This window comes from Rattus norvegicus, chromosome 14, assembly GCF_036323735.1.
Source record: "Rattus norvegicus strain BN/NHsdMcwi chromosome 14, GRCr8, whole genome shotgun sequence".
Lineage (NCBI taxonomy): Eukaryota > Metazoa > Chordata > Mammalia > Rodentia > Muridae > Rattus > Rattus norvegicus.
This window is the reverse complement of record NC_086032.1, coordinates 70,868,867-70,887,525: the sequence shown is the minus strand read 5'-3', so window position 1 is coordinate 70,887,525 and position 18,659 is coordinate 70,868,867. Positions and strand designations below refer to the sequence as shown.

The 18,659-nt window shown below is 42.7% G+C and overlaps 1 protein-coding gene across 13 annotated transcripts in view; it reads left to right on the top strand.

Annotated features, from left to right (window-relative positions):
- The window catches only part of Rac1l (Rac family small GTPase 1 like), a 102,303-nt gene extending 96,922 nt beyond the window's left edge, over positions 1-5,381 (top strand). For 8 of the 13 annotated variants that reach the window (XR_010057538.1, XR_005493293.2, XR_010057536.1 and 5 more), the window contains 2 exons: positions 3,782-3,951; positions 4,998-5,381. Coding sequence is in view for 5 of the 13 variants with exons in the window: in XM_039092781.2 (XP_038948709.1) it covers positions 3,782-3,930 (149 nt within the window). In the remaining 8 variants the exon portion in view is untranslated. The remainder of the gene's footprint in view (positions 1-3,781; positions 3,952-4,997) is intronic. The other 5 variants (XR_010057537.1, XM_063273777.1, XM_063273776.1 and 2 more) reach the window with 1 other exon arrangement.
- The last annotated feature ends 13,278 nt before the right edge of the window (positions 5,382-18,659 follow it).

The following is an 18,659-nucleotide window of genomic DNA, read 5'->3' as shown; positions in this document are numbered from 1 at the left end:
GTTTGATCTTCTCATTGAGTCCTGGATTTCCTGTATGTTTTGGACCAGTAGCTTTTTCCGCTTTACATTATCTTTGACAGTTGAGTCAATGATTTCTATGGAATCTTCTGCTCCCGAGATTCTCTCTTCCATCTCTTGAATTCTGTTGGTGAAGCTTGTATCTACAGCTCCTTGTCTTTTCTTTTGATTTTCTATGTCCAGGGTTGTTTCCATGTGTTCTTTCTTGATTGCTTCTATTTCCATTTTTAATTCCTTCAACTGTTTGATTGTGTTTTCCTGGAATTCTTTCAGGGATTTTTGCGATTCCTCTCTGTAGGCTTCTACTTGTTCTCTAAGGGAGTTCTTTATGTCTTTCTTGAAGTCCTCCAGCATCATGATCAAATATGATTTTGAAACTAGGTCTTGCTTTTCTGGTGTGTTTGGATATTCCGTGTTTGCTTTGGTGGGAGAATTGGGCTCCGATGATGCCATGTAGTCTTGGTTTCTGTTGCTTGGGTTCCTGTGCTTGCCTCTCGCCATCAGATTATCTCTAGTGTTACTTTGTTCTGCTATTTCTGACTGTGGCTAGACTGTCCTATAACCTGTGTGTCAGGAGTGCTGTAGACCTGTTTTCCTGTTTTCTTTCAGCCAGTTATGGGGACAGAGTGTTCTGCTTTCGGGCGTGTAGTTTTTCCTCTCTACAGGTCTTCAGCTGTTCCTGTGGGCCTGTGTCTTGAGTTCACCAGGCAGGTTTCTTGCAGGGGAAAAATTGGTCCTACCTGTGGTTCCAAGGCTCAAGTTTGCTCGTGGGGTACTGCCTAAGTCCTCTCTGCTGTGGCAGCAACCGGGAAAATCTGTGCCGCTCCTTCCGGGAGCCTCCGTGCACCAGGGTTTCAGATGACGTTTGGTGTTTTCCTCTGGCGCCTGGATGTGCACAGAGTGCAGTCTCTTCTGGTTTCCCAGGCGTGTCCGCCTCTCTGAAGGTTCAGCTCTCCCTCCCACGGGATTTGGGTGCAGAGAACTGTTTATCCGGTCTGTTTCCTTCAGGTTCTGGCAGTGTCTCAGGCGCAGGGGTCCTGCCGCTCCCGGGCCCTCCCCTACGGGAACCCAGAGGCCTTATACAGTTGCCTCTTGGGCCAGGGATGTGGGCAGGGGTGGGCAGTGTTGGTGGTCTCCTCCGCTCTGCAGCCTCAGGAGTGCCCACCTGATCAGGCGGTGGGGTCTCTCTCCCACGGGGTTTGGGAGCAGAGAGCTGCTGCGGTCCGGGATCTGCCGGTGTGGGACTTCCGATAAACACAGGAAGTGCCCAGCCTTAGAGGAATTTTGCCTCTGTGTGTCCTGAGTTCACCAGGCAGGTTTCTTGCAAGGGAAAAGTTGGTCCTACCTGCAGATCCAAGGCTCAAGTTTGCTCGTGGGGTACTGCCTAAGTCCTCTCCGCTGTGGCAGCAACCGGGAAGATCTGCGCCGCTCTTTCCGGGAGCCTCCGTGCACCAGGGTTCCAGATGGCGTTTGGTGTTTTCCTCTGGCGCCTGGATGTGCACAGAGTGCAGTCTCTTCTGGTTTCCCAGGCGTGTCCGCCTCTCTGAAGGTTCAGCTCCGAGAGCACACTCTTGATCTATGGTGAGGCAGAGAGAGAGGTGGGGGGAGGGAGGGGGAGAGCGGAAAGGGTAGAGGGGAGAAAGAGAGAGGAAGAAGGAAGAAGGTAGAAGAAAGAAGGAAGAAGAGGAGAGGGAGAGAGGGAGGGGGAGAGAGAGAGAGAGAGAGAGAGAGAGAGAGAGAGAGAGAGAGAGAGATCATTGGAAATCCAAAATCTTTTTTGAAGTTTCTGAGCTGGCCCTCCAAGTGACACACTTGGATCAGCAGGTCATACCTCTTAATTTTGAAAGAGTTTACCCACTGGGAGCCAAGTGTTAAAACACTTGAGCTTATGGGAGCCATTCTCATTCATACCCCCATTGTTGCCATGATAAAATACCATGATGAAAAAAAAATAACTGAGGCTAGAAAGGGTTTATTTTATCTCAGTGTTTCAGGTTCTAGTCTGTTTGTGCAGGGAAGTCATCTGCGGGAGCCTGAGACTGCTGGTCTGTTGGCTTAGATTTTTCAAAACCTACTTCAGTAAAGGTTCTTCAATGCTTGAACCTCCTGTATAGCCCACTACCCACCAGAGGTAGCAGAAAAGGAAGGTTAATAGGAAAGGGAGGATGTGGATATGTTACGGATAGTTCCTTGGAGTGATTCCAGTCCTCATTGTCCGAAGTCCAGTCCTCCAGCAAAACAACAACACAATTCTGCAGCTGCAGTCCAGCCCACTTGGCAATCACCACTCATAATGCAGAGACAGCAGCGTGATCTAGTCCCCACACTCACTAAAAGGCAACAAACCATGCCTGGATGCGTATCCTATCTAATAAGGAAATGAACACACACACGTTTGGTGATGATGCTTTCCACAATGTTTAATATATATTCTCAAATGGGTAGAAAGGTTTGGCTGTACCACATCATGCTTGCTCTGCTTCTTTGTCTCTTTCTAAGCTTACTGCTTCCCACACCGTACACATGAGCTCAGGATTCCCACTCCCAGCCTGACATCTCACTCTAGAGTTGTCCTTTAAGTGACTTCCTAGTCCAAGTGGTGGTAAATAAGCCTCCAGGGCTTCAGAGAGACACTTTTATTCCGTTTAAATGTTCTCAGTCTAGTCTCTTAGACTTTGTAGATTGAAGGGGTACTGAGGCATGAGGAAGATGAAACCTGTTTGCCATTTTACAGAAGACAGAGAACCCCAGAGTTCCCACAACCTCTTGGTGGGAGCAAAAGAGGTGTGTTCTTTGTGAACTATCCAAACACATTTCTGTAAATGTGGAGCATTTGGGCTAAAATAGAATCTTGGCTCCATTTTCTCTGTCAATGGCCTGGGAGAAGGGAACACTCTCTCATCAGTCCTAGGGATAGAAAATCTGGCCCCCAGCCTAGAATGGAGGCTTTTGCACTTCAGAGAAACAATGCAGGGAGGACATCCCATGAGAAGCTGCTGATCAGTGCAATGTGTGTTTGCTCAAAACACACTTTCCCAGCTGAGTCCCACTCTTCCAGTTCAACCTTCCTTGCCTGTTTTCTGCTCTGCTGGCTCCTCTGTGGCCTTGTTTTGGTCCAGCTCTGCTTGGGGATCTTATTGTGCAGAGTTTCAAAGTGATTCGGCAAATGTGCACATGTGTCCTGTTTTATAGATCAGAAGGCATGGGAAATCTGTTCAGTCTTAAGAGCATCCATGAGTAAACATTTTTTAACAGCTGATTTACTACTATGTGTCAGGCCCAATACAAGTACTCTGCAGACATGAACGTACCTCAACCTCATTAAAAAATAAAAGTGATGGGTTTATTAGCACCATTTTACAGACAATACAAAGCCCAAAACAACAATAACAACAACAAAAACAACTTCAGCATGAGATATTACATGACTTGCTTGGAGTCATTATCACATGTCTACTCTGTAGTCCCAAAGCTCATTGTTAAGCACAGTAGGACAACGCATACATTGCCTACTCCCTAGTGTCCATTGGAAGATTGAATGGGATACTGATAAGGGCAGTCTTTGATAACCGAGTACCCTAGAACTAGGAATATTTGAGGGTGTTTCTGACCCCTAAATTACAATGGGTGGATCTTGTATTCTTCCTTCTTTTGCTCCCTGTTCCTGACCTTTCTTCTCTCCCCCAAAGTCTCTTCCTCCATAGTTCCTTCCCTCATTCTTATTATTTCACACAGTGATACTGATTTTCTCTCTTGGATACAGAAACGTTGCAATCTTATTGGAGTCACCAGACTGGAAGACCCAGCTGGAATGATTGTAGCAACAATGGAGCATCCTTGTGCATCGCTTCCCACACATTTCAGGGTCAGCCCAGCCTGGCACATGACCATTGTCATGCATATTTAAGGTAGTTGAAGAGGCTGGGATGATAGGTAAGTGGGTAAAGTACTTGCTGTACATGAAGCAAGAAGTTCAGACTCCCAGAACCTCCACAAAAGCCAGTCAGGTGCAGTGATGGGCTGTGACCCCAACACTTGGGATGCAGAGAAAGGTGATCCCAGGGCAACATGGCTAGCTAGATTAGAAGGGATTGGCCGAGCTCTCAATTAACAAGAGACCCTGCCTCAACAAATATGAGAACAATTGAGGGAGACACAGCATTAATGTTGCGCCTCTACACACACACACACACACACACACACACACACACACACACACACGTCCCCCACTCACATGTATTCACACATGTTAATATATACACATATACACACATATATAACCCATGTGTACACACAAGTAAAGTAACAAATACATAGAAAATCAGTGTGAGCTCATTCACATGACCCAATAGACCAAAAACATTAAGTGAAAAGTTAATCATTAGTCAACTCAGAAAGCTGCTTTCTTCCTTCCTTTCATAGCAAAATCATGAATATGTGTTTGATGTGCTCTGAACCTTGTTTCATCTTTTTAAGGGAATATGAATGGATCAGAAACTTCAGTATGCCAATTTTGGCATGTTAGAGACTTTTCCTTATCACACACACACACACACACACACACACACACACACACACACACACGTCTTCCCGTGACACTTTTAAAGATCACTGCTTTACTGATGTATCTGCCCCTTTAAGATCTTGACCCAGACCAGCTTCCTCAAGTGAATCCTTTTATCCAGTTGACCAAGAGGTGGAGGTGGGAGTAGGTGCAGCTGGCAGAGCTCTGGAAAATGAACATTGCAAATGAAACCATAGCCCTGGAAGAGAGATCTGACCAAGAGACAGAGACATGAGCAAATGATCAGTCTAAAAGTCCAGACTAGAAGTGGGCTTCATTGTATAGTGACTGCTTTTTGTTTTTAGTTGATCATACTGTTGACTTGCACATTATCTCACTTAACTGGAATTAAGAGCTGGAGCCAGCAATGCCATAAGTATTAAGCCTATTGTTTAAATTTTGTTTTCATTTCCAGTAAAACCAAGAAGAAATTGTAAGGCTCTGTGTCAGCCTCTTTGCTGCCGCTGTATATCAGAGGACCTCCTCTGGATCACATGTAGTTCTGGGAAACTTCAAGTCAGGAGCTAAATCAACAAAGAGGCCAGAGCTGGGCAGATATCAGCAACAGACGCCTCAGTAGAGTGGCAGGCACATTCATGGTTCCTTCACCCATCAGAAGCATGGCCCTGGCATCTGTGTCAAAAAGTGGCAGAAATGCTGTCACCCAGAGCAGTCCTTCATTATAACTTGAGGATTATTCCTGATTTGTAGCTGTCAAGTGCTATTCTTGGCTTGCCAAAAAATTTCTAGAGCTCTTCTAATTAAACCACTTAAAATAAAGGCTACAACTGCTTCAGCATTGCACTCGTCCTTCTGATTTCAAGATGGTAGCTGGAAAACCCTTGAAATAAATGTATTCCTTACTATCAAAACGATGAATGAAAGAAAAGTTAAAATAAAAATACAATAGCACTTGGAAATGAGACCAAACACTTCCTGGACTGGAGTTTGCGACCCATTCTTAGAAGAAAGTCGAGTAGTAGAAGTGCGTTCCTGTTTTCAGGTTACTTTGCTCAAAGCTAATTAGAGCTTCCCTTCGTTTTCTAGTGACTAGGTGTAGAAATCGTGTGCTGCGGCTTTCCAGTACCAACACTGTCATGTGACTAATGCCGCCCCTCTAGATCTCACCCACGTGGACATACGCTTCCTGTCGTGGCTCTGCCTAGGCATGTTCCTTTGGGTCTGTGAGGTTCTGTCAACTGCTAGTGCTAACGCCATTCTGTGTAACCAAACTCACTGGCAAGAATATAGTGTTGGGCCTTTCAACCACTAGAACAAACTTTTTTTCTTTTTTTCCTTTTCCATCTTTATTAAATTGGGTATTTCTTATTTACATTTCAAATATTATTCCCTTTCCTGGTTTCCAGGACAACATCCCCTAAACCCTCCCCCTCCTCTTCTATATGGGTGTTCCCCTCCCCATCAAACAAACTTTTTTTCAATTGACAGTTGCAGAATTGTGGAGTGTTTTTACATTGATCTTTGGCTAATGCAGTTAGCAGTTTGTTTTGCATGTATGACTTAATAAATTCTTGAATCATAAAAAAAAGAAAAAAAAGTCTAGACTGCATGACAACCATTATAGCCATGTAACAGCACGCCACAAGTCTCCATGTCATTCTGTAACCAACATTCACTGGCCATGCCCCAGTCTGAAGGTTGGCTGGGTGACGTGGCCTGCAGTAACTGGAAAGCAGTTGTCTAGGACATGGCTCATCTAAATGGGACCTGGTTTTTCTTGGCTCCAAGATGCAGCTTTGGTTTAGATCTTTCTCACGGGCTTCTCCAGTGAGCAGCCATTGTTTATCCTACTGCACACGTTTAAGAAGACACAGTGAACTGGGCCACCCAGCCACTATCCCAGATTAGGTTTGTAACACCTCATTGGTTGATGCACGTCACATGACCAAGCCCATCAAAAGCCCCGTGTTCCTATTCTTCCCCTGGGGGTTATGAGAGGGACGGAATTATATAGCGACTCCTAACCTCCATGGTGAACAATATGTAATGCCACGGAGCATGGCAGCTATAAATGATGCTTTACACCCACAGAAGAGAAATGAAGGCTCATTAAACAGCTGGTGGAAGATGGTGAAAGGGAGCACACACTTAGAAACTGCAAGAGTGTGTGTGAGAGGAGACAGAGTGGATGGAAAAGAATAAATTAAAATTTAAAATGGTTTAATATTGAGAAACAAGGGAATGAAATTATTTTTTAAAATGGACTAAGGCACAGAAAGATGAGGCAAACACAATTGGAGACTTGAAAGATGAGAATAGCAATTGTAGAAAGGGAAACTTCAGTAAAATCCCCTCTGAAGTTAGTGCAGCTAACAAGGGCGTGGTGAGCTGGACCATCCAATTGGCACATCGTAAGTGAATATTGTATAGCAGCCTAAGGGAACAAATCAAAACGGAACCGACAAGATCGTGCATCCCAGCATCCCCAATTCTTCAGCCTGCACAGTGCTTCAGCGTGATGGGATTTGCTAAATTCTATCTGAATGTCAGGTCAAATATTTATGCCTTCCGTTCTCTGTCGCTTGCAAGGCTCCCACCACTGGCTGACCTTCACCCCCTTCTGCCCCTCCACAGTCCTTTAGGCATTAGAATCGGGGAGCTAGTTACAGCAAGAATCACTTGTTTCTTTTTGAAGTGCTTGAATAGCTTCCTGTTGCACTGACTCAAGGGCTGAGCCCTAAGTCTGTGCCACTGTGCAAAAGCTCCTGTGGGTTGAGAAAGTGGAGCCTCATTTCACCACTTTCCACATTGCACGTTACTTTCAGTTGGTCTCCTGAACCAAGCAGGAGGTCTCCAGACTTAAAACCACGGCAAGAGTGACTTCCTCCCTTCAAAGCACTCACAGCTCTTTCCTGTCTTCTATTTGCTTGGCAAATTCCTTTCTCTTGGGCAATTAACCTCATCTCAAATATATCTCAGTTGTCACTTTTCCATCTTCCAAGGTTGGAATAAGCCTTCTTCCCCTCTCTCCTGCCATGTTACTTTCTTTTTCTTCATTTAACCATAATTAAAGTTGAAGTGTGTGTGTGTGTGTGTGTGTGTGTGTGTGTGTGTGTGTGTGTGTTGCTTAATGCCTCTTTCTCCAGTGCCTAACAATTCTTCACTTCATATAGGGCATATAATTGCTTTTCAAGAAATATGGATGAGTTCCTATTTAAGTACAAGGCTAACACAGTTGTATTGTGAATAGATTCCACCTAGCTATAGAAAGAAGAGTTGTACAAGATTTTCTAGGGTTTGGTTTCCTAAGCATCATGAAAGCTAGTTTGTCCATTAACCTGCAATTGGCTTTACCCATGAGTCAACGCTCATCTCAGTAGATACATGTTTGAGAAAATGCTCCTCCTTCTCCCCATTAATGGCCACATCTCCATTGTCTTCCTGTTCACACTGTCTATTAAAACTTAAGTGTGCTGAAGCCAGGGCACTCCAAGGATCAAAAGATTGTGTGTCATTTGTTAATTCTAAATTCCAATATGGTGATATGAAGAACAGTTGCTTTTGGAAGGTAATTAGGATCTATCCTCATGAATGCAATAAGTGCCTTAGTAGAAAAGAGATAGCTTTCACCATGTGAGAAGGTACTGGAAAGATCCATGAAGAAGCATACCCTTACCAGATACCAAATCTGGAGTCTTTTCTGGTCCAGTCTAATTGTGTTCTATACATGGTTTATAGGCATCTCTTCCTTTAGTTTGGGAAAGTTTTCTTCCATGATTTTGTTGAGAATATTTTCTAGGCCTTAGGGCTGGGACTCTTCATCTTCTTCTATTTCTATTCTTAGATTAGGTCTTTTTATGGTATCCCAGATTTCCTGGATGTATTGTCAGAAAGTTTTAAGATTTAACATTTTCTTTGATCAATGTATCAGTTTCTTCTATTGTATCTACTCTACTTGAGGTTCTCTCTGCCATTTCCTGTATTCAGTTGGTGATGCTTGCATCCTAGGTTTCCCATCTCCAGAATTCCCTGTTTGTGTTTTCTTTATTACATCTATTTCTACTTTCCTGTCTTGCAGTTTTTTTCCCTTCATCTGTTTGATTGTATTTTCCTATGTTTCTTTAAGGGGTTTATTCATTCCCTCCTTAAAGACCTCTATAATTTTCATAAGATTGCATTTAAGGTCATTTTCTTGTGTTTTGGTTTTGTCAGGATATCCAGGGCTTGTGGTAATAAGGTAGCTGTGCTTTAACGATATCATGTTGCCCTGGCTTTTGTTGATTGTGCTCTTTTTAGGGCCTTTAGCCATCTGGATGACTTTGGTCCCTGGATGTTCCTTTTGTAGTTGGTATTTTGTGTGTGTGTGTGTGGGTAACCTTGATGGTCCTGGTGTGGCAGACCTCTGTTGGGCATCCTTGGGCTGTATGGTTCCTGATCCACAGGTCTGTATGATTCAGGAGCCACAGGTTGGATGAAGGTGGGCAGAGAGGTGGCAGGAATATGAAGGTCTGCCAGGGATAGTTGACTGCTCAGGGCAGTTGGGAGTGCCCCAGAAGACTCAGAGAGCAAGGGGTGATGGGTGGGAGAAGGGAAGTTAACCTGTATAGTCCAGGTACCACAGGTCTGGTGAAGATGAGCAGAGAGGAGGGGTGGGAGTATGGGAGAATGGAGGTCTCCCTGGGATAGCAGGCTGCTCAGGCCAGCTTGGTGTGTACCAGAAGACACAGAGAACAAGCTTGATAATATTCTGTAAGATTAAAAACAACCTATTAGAAGAACATAGGGCCCTGTAATCCACATTGAACAATTTCTCTTATTTTAATTAATATGCATTTAATTTTTTGGCAGGCTCTCTGTTTTTTTTCTTTGTTGACTGACTTATAGAAGTCTTCATGGTTCTCTTGTCAGTCCTTTTCGTTCCTCAGGTATTCGCTCTAGTCTGCTGGTTATCATTATTGTTATTTTCCTTTTATTCTGCAAACATTCTAATTGGTATGTGACGTTTGGAAGGAAGGGTGTTTTTCAAAATGCAAACCCAAGTTTGAAAGAGCACGAATCCATCAGAACGGCTGTGCTTTGTGCCCGAGGTCTGCTTGCTTATGCTTCCCTGGTCTGCCTGCCTGCACTTCCCTGGTCTGCCTGCCGATGATTTCCACTGTGAACTTCCATCATTTCTGAAAGAGAAAGTCTCTTTCTCTCCGAAAGAAGGGAATTGAACTGAACCTCCTTTCAATTTTTATTTATATATGTTCTTTATTAGAAATTCCTCTTGGTGCGTGGAATGATGTAATTATTTAAATATATCATGCTCTTCATTGTTAGCTGATTGCCCCAAGCTCACTTCGGTTTGTCTAGGCTTTGGTTTGTGATAAAGTCTTTATCATAAATTATGAGACGATGCATAATAAAACTATTTTTTCTGGGTTATTTCCTTGATCTTTTTTTTTTAGAAATGTCACATTATTTAAATGTTATGGTGTTATAAAATACATTGTACTTCCTCATTTAAAATTCATAAATATCCTCTTTTTTTTAGGTAAATTGGAAATTCATTTTGTTAAAGCCAGGTTGGGATTCTTAAAAACAGTTTAATTGCAAGTCACACATTAATTTCAGCTTTAGCAGTACTCAGCTCTGTCATGTGGCTCCTCTCTTGTCATACATGGCTTCTTATGTCCCTTTCCCTGAGTCTTGCAGCTTTATGTAGGTCACAGTTTGTGCTAGAATCAGTTTGTGATGTTTTTGTTGCTGCTGGAAAGAATAATTTAAAAAACCCTTTTGTAGGCCTGGAAAGATGTCTCAGATGACTTGCTGCTTTTGCAGGTGACCCCAGTTTGGATCTCAGTACTATGTCAGGCTGTTCACCCATGTCTAGACCCACTGTCAGGGGATCTGACACTCTCTTCTGGCCTCCTCGGGCACTTAATGCTCATAAATGTCCATATGATGCAATATATTTCAACACACCGCCACCCGCAAACACATATAAAGTTAAATAATAAAAACCCTGGTATATATTGTTTTGATAATCTTACTTATCTTACACCTAAACTCCTGAACGTTAAGAGACTTCAATCATTTATGCATGTGGGTTTGTGCTGCTGTGTGGAATGGAAGTGTGTGACAGTAAGAATAATTTTCTTTTCAACGTTTATCTTTTCACTTTATATCATTTTCCTTTGCGTAGGATTTCTCAAACACTGTAAAATTTATTAATGAAAAGCTTGCTTATTTCTTTCTTTTAATTTGTAGCGGGCAGACCCTGAGGTGACCTCCCAGTGAGTCTCATCCTTGCATAATCAATCTCTTTGACAGTTCATTCTGCCTCCTTGAAGGGGCACCTGTAGCCTACATCTAAGCAATATATACAGTAAAGGTCATGGAAGCTACCTGTCTTTTCTAGGATGTGTCATATGACAAAAGTAGCAAAATGTCTCTTCCATGGTTGTATTTATTAAAAAAAGACAAAAGAATCCAACTTCCATGCTGATTCCTTTCTAAGCCTACTAAGTATTGTTAGTAATTTCAAAACCCCATTATAAGAAACATGCACTTGTCTAGAAATCTGACTCATTCTTGTGATCCCAGAACTTAGAATGTAGATGCAGGCACAAAGATTAGGAGTTCAGGCACAGCAAAACAAAAACAAGCCAGGCATGGCCCGATGTCTGTGATCTGACAAGGCAGGCAGATCTCTGTGAGTTCCAGGATAGCCTGGTCTAAAAATTGAGTTCCAGGATAGCCAGGACTGGTACATAGAGAAAAAAACTACCTCAAAAAACCAAACAAACAAAAGAAAAGAAGCAAATAGAAGTCTGTATTATACAATTATATATAGATGTGTGTGTGTGTGTGTGTGTGTGTGTGTGTGTGAGATAGAATACACACCTGATTTATACTGGATATTTCATTTTAAATTAACAATGTTTTTTTATCAATTCTTAATATACAGAAACAACCTTTTCTTACACAGATTTTAATATACTCTTTTTTGAGGGAGGCAGAGTTTCTGCCTGTTGTTTAGGCTGTTTTCAAACACTTTCTATCCCTCACTGTTTGTGGACTCACATCCTCTTGACTCAGCCTCTTGAGTGATAGGTATGGCTGCACAATTACCTTAGTGATCCTTCTATAATTAAATACTATGATCTAATTGACTTGGAATAGTATAACTTGTGGTTCTTTCTTGCTAAAAATGAGTTTTTTTTTCACCTATTTATTCATCACAAGGATGACCTTTTATTCTTTCAATGTAAATTCAGAAAGATTTCTGGATAGTTGTTCTACTTGGCAAGGGTAAGGTTTCCAAATGACTCTGTTAGCATTATATGAACTTAATGCCTTACTCTGAAAAGCTACATTTCTTCATTTGCAAAATAGACATAGTATATAGCACCTGCTTTGAAGATGTGTATATAAACCCATTCTATACTTAACAGCTTGTACACTCAACTACGTTATCCTGATGTTAACACCATATCCAGAAAGACAAAGATTAGGGTAGAGGTTCTGTGCACAGTAAGGAGGCAGAGTACCACTGCCCATCACCTGTCCCTTCCAGGCACATAATGAGCTTATGTGTTATGTAGGGACCCTGAGATTAGGTCTCTTTCCTAGTTTTCATATCCACCATGCCTTCTCTATCAGTTTTCTTTCCTATGCAGGTTGCTGGGTAAGACTTAGATAATTTTGATGTCCATAGAAGAGGCTGAAACCACAAAACCAAGTCTCCTGTGTTATATCTAATGAGTTTCAGGGCCCGGGAAGCTTAGTTGGAAAGCCTTCTGGTGGCTTTCTATTAAGCATAACATCAGGTCAGCAACCTGAGATGTCTCAGGTCCAAGGTTGTTTTCATCTTGCTATTTCACTCCAAATCAGTAGCTTCCACTGCAAGAAAGATTATGATATGCTGGTGGCTTTCTGTTGCCTGTTGTTCCCAGGTCCATGCCAAAGCTAAGCTCCAGAGAGCTTATATTTGACCACCTTTTGATACCTCTGTGTCCAACACATTCCATCAATACCACCAAGTGCAACCATCTGTTACTACCCTGGTGGCTGGGATGACTTGTTTTATACAGCACAGATGAACTAGTTTCCTTATATCACTTGGAAGAACCAGCTGGCTTTGCCTTGCCTCCTCAGCCTCTGCCCTCAACACCTTACAATATGCTATCTCACAGTGCTTCACAGCTCCCCATGGGTAATGGGCTGCCTGGAGAGGAGCTAAGTCTTAGATCTTAAGCTGTAGTTTTGTGTTTGATCCTGGAAGTCAAGAAGTTTATTATGCACACAGTGCTAGCTGTAGACATAATGCACCAAATCACTCAAACACTGGGTGTCTCCTAGAGTTCCTGTTGGTCAATGGGGCTGGAGGAGGATCATGGGAGGCTTTCAAAGGCCTGGGGTCATGTTTTCCAGCTCCTTGAATCCCAACTACTTCCCTGCTACAGTTTCCCTTTCTACAGTGGCTCTCCCACTAAGCCCTTAAGATTTCTGAGGTCAATTAACAGGTTAGAGGCTATCAAACGATGTTGACCTATAAAATGACACTACTATCATTTCTTATAATTTGAGGCTTATGGTGGTTCTCCCAGTGGCTTCCTTTAAAGCCTGTTAGAGAGAGGCTATTTAGATATTGTAATTACAATTCTTGAACTCAATGGTGTTTTCAGTTCTGGGAGTCCTGCAGTTTCGGGAGCCTAGCTGTGAGTTCATACTCTTTGATCCCCAGGATGACAGATTAGCTTTGATCATGGAGACAATGTTCACAAAAGAGCCAAATTTCTCTCTGAAACTTTCAGGTAAACAGAAAGACCACTTGAATGGATTGTAGAAAAACTTAGGTCTAAGACAATGGCCTTCTTTGAGTTGGATTTAGGGACCTGTTGACTAACACTGAACGCAGGATTGCTGTGTGGAAAAAGGTGGCTGTGGTCCTAGGTGCACCAAAAAGTTCCCTGACTTTGCCTGCTGCACATGCTCTCTCAACCTCTTTGTGGATTCATCTGTGGGAAATACATTGTTCAGGTGAATCTGGGAATAATGTCATAAGTAACCTTGAATAGATGAATAGCTTTTCAACAAAATGTATGACGTGTGAAGCTTCAGAATCAGAAGATCCAGGGATAGAAACCACCTCTTCCTTTATTTTGAGACCAGGGCTTAATTAAGTCCCTTCTAGACTTTTTCTTTGAACATATTGACCATACAGGCATTTGGGGGTATCGCGTTGTGCCTTTTCAGAAGTCCTGCTAGGTGCCAGTCATACTGGAACAATCCCAGGAACTTCAAAACAGTACCAGAACACCCTTATTCTGTGTTTCTATACTCCTGAAACTGTACGGGATTTTCTTAAGTAGATTAGTCTTAACTGATTCTAATTGTAGGTATTTGAGCATTGATAACCAAGAAGTTATACTGGTTTAGGTAAATGTTGGAAACAGAGTTATACAGGACACTATTTCAGGAGAACCACATATCTCCTGTGCTGTTTTAGAAATACAAATTGGGTAGAGATGATTTAATCCCTTAAGTTTTCCTTTTATATTACTCCATAACAATAATTATTGCCACCTGACTGTACATATATCAACAAGACTCATAAAAAATGACACTGCTCCCTAAAAACAATGCTAATTATCTTGGGCAGAGTCACTGGCTCAGGGTCCTTTCTATCTTAAGACTTCTCAGACACTGTAACTAGGAGGGATGTAGCATCCAAACAATGGTCACTTCTAGCTGGCCTTCCCATCTCTCTCTTGTAACTCTGCTACTGGCTCCTTGTATTCCTGCACCATGACCAAAGCCCTTTTATGGGGGTCAGTGGAATCTCAGAAAGGTGGAAGATAATAGATCTGTAAGGATGCTCCTCTTCCTGTAAGGGAAAGAAATATGGACCACACCACTGTGATAGTACTGTTCATTTTAAGGAGCTGTTATTAAATGCCTGTGTGTTTGCTATGGATGCTACAAGAATTACCCCAAATGGGGCAGCTTGACTTGTAGACATACTGGCTCATAGTTCTGGATAGTAGAAATCCTAGATTAAAGTCTCTCTGCAAGGTTGGGATCTTTTGAGGCCTCTCCCCCACCCCTTTTTTTTTTTGCAGATGGCCAACTTCTTATTGTGATTTCTTCTGACCCTTCAACATTTGAGTCCACATGAAAATGTTCAAATTTTATAGTATTACATATCTTAACTTTTCTCTTGTCTTCACAGGCTGGCTCCATGCCTCTGTACTTCCAAGACACCTCTTTCTTTGTGCAGCCTTCCTCAGGCACCTGGATGAGTCTACTATCTTGGTGTCCAAAATGTAATTTACAGAGCAACTGTGTCAGCATCACCTGGAATTGCATTAAAAATCTCACCTCTTACCTTGGTATTATTGAAGGGCTATACCACTCCTAACGATATTGCCAAATGATTTCTGGGCCCATTAAGATTTGGGGAGCTGCTTTACTAACAAGGCAGGCTCCATTGCCTGCTTGTCATCTGCTCATCTCTAAGGTCTACCCTCCAGATATATCCCAACATCCCATCAAGTCAGTAGCTGCCTAGAACATCTCTAGGGTGTTGCACAGGCATAGCCAATGTAGTCCCCAGCCAGCTCCCCTCATGCCTCCTCTTCTTTCCTACCTGCATTCTTATTCCAGGGGTGGTGCTTTAGACCACCACTGTATTCCTGTTCCTCAACATCCATCAATCCAGCCTGGTTGTTTAGTGTTTTGTTTACTTCAGTGCCTCTTATCTCTGTGTCACTTTTTCTATTCTACTGCCCCAGTCTGGGCGCTTATCCTCCATCCCGTGGACTAATAAAGACGACTCAAATAGATTTATTGGCATGCAGCCTTTCTTCCTTATTATTCTCACCACCTCAGCCTGGATCCTCCTGCCTCTTGGTTGCCTGGCAACACTACTCATTGTTTAGGAGTCAGCTCTGGAATCTTGTTTCCAAATCCCCACCCCCCCTCCAGCCTCAGGCAATTTTTTCTCTTCCTCCCCTCCCTCTGCCTTCCTCTCTCCCCTTCTCTCCCTCCCTCTCTTATTTCCTTCCTTCTATCTTTCCTTCTATCCTTCCTCCCTTCCTTCCTTCCTTCCTCCCTTTCTCTTTTCTCTTTCATTTGTTTCTCTCCCTTCTCTGTTCTCTCCCTTCTCTGTGTGTACCTGTTTCCTATTAACCATACTTTGGTATTCCCACTAAAGATAAAATGCATAGAAATGTAATAAAAGAGACCAGTTCATGGAACAGACTCTGTGATGACACCGTGGTCCAATAGGTCCTTAAGAGGTGATCTGGGCACTTTCTGATCCTTTCCCCACACCAAGATTCTTACATTTGGTCAGGTGATCATGTGCAGCTTTTGTAGTGATGGTGGAATGGGTCTGAGGCCATATTTGGAGTGGGGAACAGAGCCCTAAACCATGTTTTCTTGGGAATAGGACTGTGAGTGGGTCGTCGGAGAACCACAAACCTTCTCTCTATTGGGTCCAGACCAAGTGCTCTTTAGATTCTGACTATTCCAGGTGATAACTGGGCATCAGAGAGAGGAAAGGCAGAGACACCACTCTGACTTTGTAGGTCTTCCTGAATGTGCAAGCTGACGGGGAGGGAGGGGCGAGACTGTTGGCATGGCTGATAGTTTTGAATTTGTGCCCAGAAGCTGTTTTCAGGGAAAGTATTTTTAGAAATATGGAAATAAATACAATTAAATTAGATAGATGTGTCAAGCTCATTTTTAAAGGCTGTCCTTTGACCACTACAGCTTAGGTAATGACAACTCTTTGAATAATGGTGCTATATTTTCTAATTAAACAATCAAGTCTCTCCAATGATTACATTAACAAAGAGAGGGGCCAAAAGGCTAGGACCTAAAAGAAAAGAGATTTTAAATGGATAGAAATGGTGGTTAAAATTGGAAATGGTTTTCCTGGTGCGGTTTAGTACTTTGTTAACACTTTATATGCTGGGTATGCGTGCCAGTCTTTGTATTAAAATAATTCGTTGCCACTCTCACAGATAAGACCTGTGAAGTGCTCGTCCATGCACACACACACACACACCACACACACACACACACACACACACACACACACACACACACACACACACAAATATGCACACAGTCACATAGTATAAGCAGTTCAGACTTATAACTGGCTTACAGTTGTATAATTTCAAATAGATCTTTTCATCTTTAGAATCCCAGCTTTCTCTCCCACTCTGAAGGGGGCAGGGAGGCTTCTGGTCATTACCTTATTTTTACTTGGAAATAAAAATGAAATCACACGTAATGGATATGTATTTATGCCACCATCCATTCTCATCAATATGTAAAACGTATTGCTTCGATTTTCTTTTTTTGTCCCCAAACAAAATCAGATGCATCTCAGCTTGCACATGTTTCGAAAAAATTCAATGTGGCAGTGAGCCTTTCCTAGGGCAGTTACAGGAGTTAGAGGAGAATTGCAGGATTTCCCACACTGAGGATACTACCCTCAAGTTTTTCTTTGCCTAGAAGCACTGATTGAAAAGCTATGCTGGTAGTAACTGCTTTTCTCTTAGGAGAGATTGGGCTATGTGTGTATTTGTGATTGTGCGTGAGTGTGACTGTGTGTGTGTATATATGTGATTGTGTGACTATGTGACTGTGTGTGCCTATGTGTATGTACATATTTATGTATGTATATGTGTGTGTTAAGCAATTATAATGCTATACATGTTTCAGTCAAGATAATATAGTCTGGACATGATACACTAACACTGTTGCCAAAAACAAAGATCATTCACTCTACTCTTGAATAGGCCAGTTACAAGGGGCAAAATGTTGGGATAATCAAAGTTGACATACTTGGAAAGCAAGCAAACTAGAGAATGTGGGAAAGCCACTTTAAGGGATGTCAAGGGCTATAAAGGGAAGGACTAGAGTAGCAGGAGTGGAAAAGACTGGAAAGATCCATCTTTCTGGGCAAGGAAAACCACAGACTTTGAATTGCAGCCTTAGTGGCCTGGATTGAGTCACTATCTTAGTTACTCTATTTTTTCCTATTTCTGTTTTTGAGAGGGGATCCCACTATTAGAGAGCTCTCTCCTTGAATTTGCTGCAATGCTCCTTCCTCTACCTACTTTGGGCTTGTATCACTTGCTTGGGGTTCATCATCCTTGAAGAAAAGAATGGGGGCTGGGGATTTAGCTCGGTGGTAGAGCACTTGCCTAGCAAGCGCAAGGCCCTGGGTTCGGTCCCCAGCTCCGAAAAAAAGAAAAGAATGGTTTGATGATCTCTGGTCAAATCCACCCTATATTAGAGTTCCTGTCTGTCTGTCTGTCTGTCTGTCTGTCTGTCTCTCTCTCTCTCTCTCTCTCTCTCTCTCTCTCTCTCTCTCTCTAATGATTACTCTGTCTACATGAAAGATGGGACAGAAATCTGGCCAAAAGTTCAAGACAAGGGAAATTAATACTCTAAAGGCAGAGATGCCATATATTTTCTTCCCACTACAGTGCAGTGTGGGGCAACCTTCAAGTCTAAGAGAATAGCTTTTCATTTCCAAAAGAATGAATCTGGAAAACTGACCTGGGCAATTGTTGTCATCAAAACTCACATGGCAGGAGTGTTATCTACAGGGACATTAGTGGGACATGTGAATGAAAGCAAATGGAGCTAGAGGGTGAACTTAGGTTTTCCCTTGATTCTAGTACCAAGGGTTGGCTTCAGCAGGTGTGTGCTTTGGATGGATCTGTCAGCCTTGCTGAGTAACTGTGACTGTCTGAAATGAGGTTTCAGTGGGGGGAACTCTACTCACTGCCAAGAGCTTGTTAGAAATAGACTCTTGGTGGCAATACTGAAGGGGTGTGAACCAGTAAGTACACAGTGGACATATTGTTCACCATTGCAGGAATTTGCAAGGCCCCAGGCTGTGCTTCAGGGCATGATGGGAGGACTTTGGTTGTTTATTCTCTGCTTTGTCAGCTCAAAGCTGCCTCCTCGGGGAACATTTGTGCTTTTTGTTTCCTTTTTTGCTTTTGTTTGCACAGATCACAGACAGGGAATTGTTCTATAATCACTCGTGCTGGGCACACAGTTCCTGCTCTCAGCTTCTCTGGCTCCCATCTCTGGGCTG